We start from the raw sequence: 8,509 nt of genomic DNA on the forward strand, positions 1-8,509 counted from the left end.
ATATTTCTAACCTTTCTTATGCTTTCACCTTCTATGCCTGTCACTGTTGACATTGGAGTGAATTCAATGTGCTTTCAGAGTTGAAAAAAAAAACTGTTAACGCCGTTTAGATTTTAATCAGTTGGTGTGAACGTTATCAGGGACTTTGCACATAAACCTGCCCACTATTGAAATATTCTCTCCACTGCGCAACGTCCTGCACATTTCCTCCACATTCGGAATAAAATGTCGCGTTAGTAAATGACGCTTTCAAAGGTCAAAACGATGAGGGATGGAGCGGAAACTTTACGGTGAATGTTTGGGTGAGTGTTGAAAAAAAAAACGTTCCAAAACCACGCTCGGTTGTTCGGGACCCGGGGTGTTGTGCTTGGCCGAGAAACTGTTGACGACTGTTGAGCTGGACATGGCAAGTCATCACCCAGATGAATCATGGTGGAAAGACTCTCTAGGAGTGCATGAGAATCGCAAGAGAAGAGAAGTATTCAGGACTAATATTCCAGCTCCACACACCAGACAACTATGGGGAACATAAAATGAGTCACTCTGCGCTGGCTTATTTAAACAATGTGTGTGTGTGTGTGTGTGTGTGTGTGTGTGCATGTGTGTTTGAGTAAAACAGGATTATTCTAGTTGAATTTTGGGAAGAAGAAGCCTCAATCATTTCTGTTTGTCTCTTGAATTACGTAATTTTTGTGTGTAATTGCCCACTCAGTCTTGCACTCATAAACAAATACTATCTCACCCACACCCACACACACACACACACATTTTTCCTGGAAGAGTCATAACAAAATAAGGAACAACTAAGTAATTTTCCCGATACTAGCCTCTACCTGTTATGAAGTACAGTAGAAGGAGAGAAGTTTCTCACATGTAGGCTTAAACAATCATAGCGTGTCTTTTGTAATAAATCATTGTAATCTCTCTCTCGCAGAGGTGTCTGTGGTTTGGCTGTTCAAGTTTGTGTGTGTGTGTGTGTGTGTGTGTGTGTGTGTCTGGGGTCGATGGTGTAATGTTATTGCGATGTCGGTGGCCAGCCGTCAACTACACAGTTTCACATCTCTCTCTGAATTTTTCACCCAAACTTGCTGCCCTATCCTTCTGCTGTATCGCTTTGCTTTTTCATTGTGTTCTCTCCAAGTGGAGTCCCCCATCTCTCTCTCTCTCTCTCTCTCACACACACACACACACACAAAGACACTTATTCGCCCTCACTCATACGCACACTCACACCAGGCAAGCCGTAAAAACTCAACTCAATTAAAGTGCCTCTTTCCTGGAAGCCAGCCTCAGACAGAACACAAGGTATGCAGGGAATGGGAACCGTGTGTGTGTGTGTCGGTGTGTGTGTGTGCGTGTGTGTATATGTGAGAGAGAGAGAAAATGAATAAGAGAGGGAGAGGGAAAATGAAGAAACTCTCCCCAAGCTTAATTTTACCACCAGCAATCTAGCTAGACCAACCTCACTTACTTACGTGCGCGCGCACACACACACACACACACACGAAGTATTGGCTGCACACTGTAAAACCACAGACCATCATAAATCTCCCCCACGAGGGCCCTTTCACCTATTTGACCTTACATGCATGTATGCATGCACGCACATGCACACACACACACACACACACACACACACACACACACACTCCCTTTCTCTCCAGAGTAGGACACCATCCTCACTCAGCCCCTCAGGCAGGATGTATAAAACCCTGCTGCATTCCTTTCCAGTTAGGTCCACCCCAAAGTGAGCTTTCTACACAGTGACTGCTGTGTCAATGTGTGTGTGTGTGTGATGAGAGAGAGAGAGAGAGAGAGAGAGAGAGAGAGAGAGAGAGGGGGGGGGGGGGGGGTGTTAACCTGAAACAACTCTGTGCTTCTGGGAATCCCTTTGTTTCTGCTGTGTTTTGTGTACATCTGCAGGGTGTGTGTGTGTGTGTGTGCGCATGTGCACACACAGTATGGCTAAATCCTGCCTGCCCCCCTCCACCCCCCCTTCCCTCTCTGTTATATACTCACTGATCACTATGGAATTTACCCACAATGCTCCAGCAGAGGAGAAAATGAGAAGTGATGATTGCAGTAGTTTTGCTCGTATGAATGTGGACCCTCACACTGTGTGCAGTCTGTTTGTCGTCTTTAAAAGCTGCCGCCCGCTGACTGAATAAACACGTCTTTGTTTGACTAGGAAATCCCATTTGTCAATAAGTAATCTCTTTGTGGGCAAGGCATTGCTGGAATACAGATAGCAAAACAATACATTAACGGTAAGTTATGACTTATCCAGTCAATGTTGACTCTGTTCGTGGGAAAAGAAGGAGGCGAAGACATGAACAGCATACAGCAATGCAAATCAACACACTGGGGAGATGCATTGACTTTTGTAAAAATAGTGCTCTTTAATATAAATTATTGAAATATTTTAGAAATATAAATATGTGCAACGTTCCTTTCATTTATTTTTTGTAATGCTTTTTTTTTTTTCCGTTTCATTTCAGATATTACAGCTTGTATTTGCCAGACTAGTGGCCAGCCTCTTGTCTTTATAAAAGACAAATGATTCACATACACGTGTGGTCCATGGGTGAGACACATGTAAACTTGGTGATGATCTGATAAAATAAGACTGGGATTCGACCAAATCGGCACTGTTAAGGAATTTCTGCACTCTTTTTCAAGTGGTCACAGAAGATCACAAAATGGCATGATGCGAAAACATTACCACTCTCATATAGATCACAGGTAAATATGATTGTTCACATACAGACAATACAAAACAATAAACACCGAAACAGTTTTGATCGAATCCAAGTCTGAGTTTTGTTGTTGTTTTTTTATACAAAAGGTTTTTAAGAATCACGATCGGGAAGACTTGTGTTCCCTTGACATTCAGAGAGACAAACCCAACTGTCCGCTCCTGGTTCAGAGGTAACAAAGGAAGGTAGATGAGGTGAGAAGCCGTTCTGGGATTACAGGGATTACATAGTCCACATCACAGTTCACTTCCTCCCTTGTCTCCTACATCCTTGTCTCCTTCATGAATGCTGATATAAGAGAACTGGGAGGGCGAGAGCAGTTTGGAGAACACTTTGTGCGGCCACACACACACACACACACACACACACACACACACACACACACAATGAGAGGCATTGTCACACAGAGAAGTAAGGAGACCAAAAGAGAAGATAGAGTAGAGAGGAAATACTGCGAGCTGGTCTCACAGACAGAATTAAGACTAGACCTGCACTTTCTCTCTAGACGTGGACTTCCCCATTCAAATGCATGTTAGTCCAGTGCTTCTGTGAAAGCAGCACTAGAGGTCCTGCAGTCTGGATCGGGACTGTCTAAGAGCAAACCTGGCTTCACATTTACAGGAGCAGCATCCTGTTGAGGTCTATCATTTCCTCTACGTCTGGGACATCAATCACGTTGATGTTTTTTTTGTGTTTTTTTTTTTTTTCACTATACCAGTATGTCTCCTCCCCCCTCCCCTCCCCTCCCCTCCCCTCTCCCCTCCCCTCTCCTCCCCTCCCCTCCCCTCCCCTCTCCCCTCCCCTCCTCTCTCTCCCCTTCCATTTCCCTTTCCTAATCCTACTTCCCGCTCCTCTTGCTCCTTCACCCAATCCCTGTCGTCATCATCGTCTTCGCCTCCCCCCCCCCCCCCCCCAAACTCCCCAAGGACTTCACAGCGTAGTTTTTTTGTTTTTTTTTCAGCCAGGCTGGATAAAAATAAGATCTACTGTTTGTTTTGGTCCCCTGCCAAGGCTTTTGTCTCAGTAACAACAGTCTGCTTTCTGTCACTGTCAGAGCACATGTACTCAGAAAGAGAGAGAGAGGGAAACAGAGAGAGAGAGATAAAAGGAGGATAGTAATGGTGGAGTAACTAGAAAAAAAAAGAGAGGGAGAAGATGCTTGGTAATGCTCTTTCTCCGTTGTTCCCAGACTAATAAAACCTACTTGTGTGAGTGTGTGTGTGTGTGTGTGTGTGTACCTGTGTGTATGTGTGTCTGTATGTGTGTGTGTATGTGTGGAGCTAGTGTGCATGTCTACCCCACACCCTTCTATGAGGCAATGTTGGCTGGGATGCAGCAATGGAAATGTGTACGCCACCACAACACACGAACACACACACCACACACACACACACACACACAAACAAACACTTTCTCTGCTTTGGGCCCCACGTTTGGACTTTGCCTATTCCCCATCGCTCCTCCTTCTTTCTCTCCTTCTAAGCCTCTCTGTTCTTTGCTCTCTTTCTTTCTGTCCAGTGATCCAAACTGCTGTAAATGTCAAGCTGGCAGATGAGAGGAGAGGAGGAGAGGAGCTGAGGAGAGGAGACGAGGAGATGAGGAGAGGAGACGAGGAGATGAGGAGAGGAGAGAGGCGTCTTCTTCAGCACACCAAACCCACAGGGATCACTCTGGTGTATTGATCAAGCCGTCGCTGTCATCATTAATATCGACCAATCGGGTTAATCTTCTACGAGGCTCTGCTCTGCGTCTGAGTCAGTCTGAGGAAGCCTTGACCTCTGACCTCGGGCTTCATCTGCCACTTGGCTGGCGGTCAGTTTTGGGAAGGTTACCCAGACGAGGCTCCCCTTCCTGGCCCACGGGTCAGCGGGAGGCTCTGGTGCAGATCTATGTACAGATCTGGGATCAGTCGGGCGTACGCTCATCAGATTCTGGCCACTACGGGAAACCTGACCTCACACTGACCTCAGATTGGCATCTAAGGCTCTAACTCTGGTCGGCTCCCGATGGCACGCACATAATCGCGTACGCACTGAGAACAGGTCTTGCCGGGTGCCATCCTCCAGGCACCCAGTCCGTCTAGCGGAACCTCTGCGTTCCTGTCAGTCATATGGGAGCGTCATACTCCTCCAGGAAGTCTCTCAGTGTGAGCGGGAGGTGCTCGGGGAGCTCCAGCCCCCCCAGCCCTCTGTTGTTCAGCGTCCTCCTGCACAGGTGCTGCAGGGAGGAGAGCGAGGAGGAGAGGGGCCGCCGCAGCTCCAAGGGAACCCTCTCTCCCCCGGTGTGGATCAGATACACGTTGCCCCCTTTCACTTCCGCCCCTGCTGCCCGCCCCCCGGCCGCCCCCTCTCTGTCCCCTCCGGCCCCCTCCGGCCCTTTCCCCATGTAGTGCGCTATGAGTTTCAGCACGCAGTCGAACTGCGGCGGCACGTGAGTGCTGCGGAGGTCCGGCTGCAAGAAGAAGCCGCCTCCCTCGCTGTGGATGCGCAGGTTCTTGGTGCCGCGGGCCGTCTGCACGGAGAGGGTGAAGAAGTGGTGGTGGTCGGAGGAGTCCCGGACCAGGAAGGTACCGGGGGGCTCGGCGCGGAGCAGGGAGCTGGCCTCACGCCCCCCCACGGCCCCCCAGTAAAAGCCACTCTCCTGGAGCTTACGCAGCGCACACATCACCTGCACAAGGAAGAGAAAGCATGCGATCATTAAGTCTCATCAGTCACAGCTTTATTACAGGGATGATTACATAAATTACAATTACAGCTAAGTGATACAGTTGCACACAGCCGTTTCCTCTTTCGCCTGCAGCGGGTGTGTGTGTGTGTGTGTGTGTGACTGACCTGCTGGTAGTGTGCGTGCGAGCTGAAGGGTTTGTAGCGATGGGGGGCAAGGCTCGACCCCTGACCCCTGCCCTCTGGGGGGGTCACGCTGCTCATGGCGAGGGGGCTGCGTCGGCTGAGGGTTACCATGGCGCCATGGCCCCCTGCCTCTGCCCGCTGGTCGAGAGGCAGGGGGCCCAGAGCGGGGGGGCGGAGGAGGACAGGTGGGAGGGGGCCGGGGGTGGGGAAGAAGGGAGGGGAAGGAAGAGAGGGAGAGAGGGGCGAGGGAGGGGGGGTCACACACCGGGTCCAGGGCCCCGGGGCAGGGGAGTCCGATGCATCCAGAGAGGGGCTGGGAGAGACCACCTAAACACAGCTGGAGAGAGACAGAGAGCGTGAAGATGAGAGGGTGAGGCCTTTCAAAACAGTGAAATCTCCATCCTTCTATCTATAGACTGTGATGCACACATGCACAAGTTGGCTACACTTTGCAGTCTTTTTAAAAACTTTTTTGTAACTCGCACTCATTCACAAGTCTGTGCAGTCGCAAGCATGGACATAAATAACGACTCTGCAAGATCTCTATTTTACTCCCATGAAATGCAGTTATCACGACTGTGACAAATGCACAGGGCAGGACAAGCGACTAGGTGGGTTATATTTAGTTTAAACGAATCCCGGGTTACTCGCTGCTGCACCGTGCAGCCAGACAGCAACTGGATCCTGATTGCTTTCAATTGTCTTCGATCGGGCGTCCCGCAACAGGGGATTTCAGAAACGGGGTCACTGTGAATGAGTCCGGCGCGCTTTTTTTTTTTTTTTCTTTCCTTCAATAAATAACCCCTTATTCCCGACTCAGTCGCGCCACAGAGGCCCCATTCTCCAGTTTCACTGTGACTAAGGTGTCCCGTCTAGTCTGCTCCGCTCTGATCGCTGTGGACTGATAGAGAGTAAAGCCTCGCCGTGCAGGACGGGACGGAGAGACGGAGGGTGCTTAAGCTGTGTGTGTGTGTGTGTGTGAGAGAGAGAGAGAGAGAGAGAGAGAGAGAGAGAGAGAGAGAGAGAGAGAGAGAGAGAGAGAGAGGCAGAGAGAGAGGCGCCATAACGGAACCGACTGAAGCCGATCCATCCACCATTCACAATAATAATAAAACAATCCTAAAATTATACCTCCAGCACAGCAATGTCCCGGCTCGGCTATGGAGCAAATGAATGCCCCTTGGCTGCAGTATGCACCGGCAGCCCGCACAACTAGCCTTAATAACAAACCCTGTAGTGTATTTTGCACAATCTCCTTCTCTTTTGTGCTGAACTTGAATATAGGCTACTTCAATATACAGCGAAGCGCCGCGGATGCTTTTTACAGTCTTAACTTAACGTTACCTTGTAGATATTTTCCACCCTGCACCGCAGCCGCTCGTCGTAGTAAGAGGATAAGATATCCAAACTACCCGAGAGTAGTGCTAGATAGATGATTAACTCAGGCATTAAAATCCAGAAAGGGTCCCTGTGTGGGTTTTTCCTGAGCAGAGGAATGTGGTGATCTCGGCCGAGCGGCTCCTGTCCGTGTGGAGGCAGGTTACTGGAGGTTGTTTCCAGTGAGTAAAGTCGATGTTCGTAAGGCTCCACCTCCTCCGTTCAGAGGTTCTTCCAGTAAACACACGCACGCACGCACGCACACGCACACACATACACACACACGCACTTGGCAGATTGCCAATAAATAATCAGTGTGACCTTTGCCGGACTGTTTCCTGGTATTGGTGGGTTCCCTTCTCGACAAGGTGAAAAAGTTAAAAGCAGAAAATATGGCAGAATGCAAAATGTTATGATGTTAAATGGTGATGATATGCACGCGGCTGCAGAAACAGATGAATGCAGGGCTGAACAGTGCTATGTTGGCTAGAATTATAGGCTGATATGTGGGAGCAATGTGGAGGCAGTCAAAATATTAATTTTGACAAGAGGCTTAAATATAGCCCTTTCATTTCCTTTTCACCCTCCTTCCCTCTACGTGACAGAAAATTCATTTCGCAGACTACTGACGGGAAGCTTCAGCCGGAGGACACGCTGCTCTGCTGAAGTGCCCTTGAGCAAGACTCTGGTTCCCTATACCAGTATCACGGGCGTCATGGGTGTGGCAAGGTTTGGACCAGGGACACTCATGTGCATTTAGGGCCGACGGGTTTGCATGTTTTCATTCCAACCAAATACTACAGCAGCTGGTTTCACTGATTAACACCTTCAACCATAGAGGAGGAACTAATCAGTGACAGTCACCTGCTGTAGTATGGTGAGCTATGCATCTAATCATATATCACACTGACAAAGTAATATCTTGTTTGATATTTGATATGAACGGGTTTGGGAGTTTTGATAGCAAATGCAGATGCAGGGGCTTTTTCATACCTTATAGGGATAAGTCCCAAGCGGGAAAAACCATCATTAAGCCTATGAACAGTTTGTACAAAAACACCCCGAAAGTCCTAGACAAATAGCCAGTAAGTCACCACTGTCACAAGCACAACCTTGCAAACACTTGTTTAATGTACAAAATTATCCATAATCTTGCAACTCTTCCACTGAAACAATTAGTTTCACAATGTCCAGACTTAGGAAAATTTCATGGAATCAAGCATAGCGCATTTTTATATGACTTGTACGATGTACTATAGCCTACTATAAATTGTAGTTTAACATTTTTCTACTAACTGTATAAGGTAAGATGGCACTTTATTTGGTATCTTGTAAACATGCCTGTCTTTGTACCATCTGCCCAGGGGCTGCAGATTAAATTTAGCTTTCTAGTTAATTCTGAGGCAGTTAACTGTCAATTAACCCTGTTAAATATATAAATAAAAATAAATCTATATTTTAAAAAGTGAATTGACGACCCTGTTTGGTATTTGACATTGCCACTAAATTTGAGTTACAAGTTACAGC

At 48.0% G+C, this 8,509-nt stretch overlaps 1 protein-coding gene across 1 annotated transcript; it reads right to left on the bottom strand.

Moving 5' to 3' along the window:
* Window positions 1-3,608: 3,608 nt before the first annotated feature.
* LOC139918433 (suppressor of cytokine signaling 3-like) lies at window positions 3,609-7,129 on the bottom strand. Its single transcript, XM_071907829.2, has 3 exons — window positions 6,950-7,129; window positions 5,588-5,942; window positions 3,609-5,423 (listed from the first exon to the last, which is right to left on the bottom strand). The coding sequence occupies exons 2-3, from the start codon at window positions 5,714-5,716 to the stop codon at window positions 4,863-4,865; spliced, it is 690 nt and encodes a 229-aa protein (XP_071763930.1). The 5' UTR covers window positions 5,717-5,942; window positions 6,950-7,129; the 3' UTR covers window positions 3,609-4,862.
* Between the last annotated feature and the right edge of the window lie 1,380 nt (window positions 7,130-8,509).

Source organism: Centroberyx gerrardi, chromosome 20, assembly GCF_048128805.1.
Source record: "Centroberyx gerrardi isolate f3 chromosome 20, fCenGer3.hap1.cur.20231027, whole genome shotgun sequence".
Lineage (NCBI taxonomy): Eukaryota > Metazoa > Chordata > Actinopteri > Beryciformes > Berycidae > Centroberyx > Centroberyx gerrardi.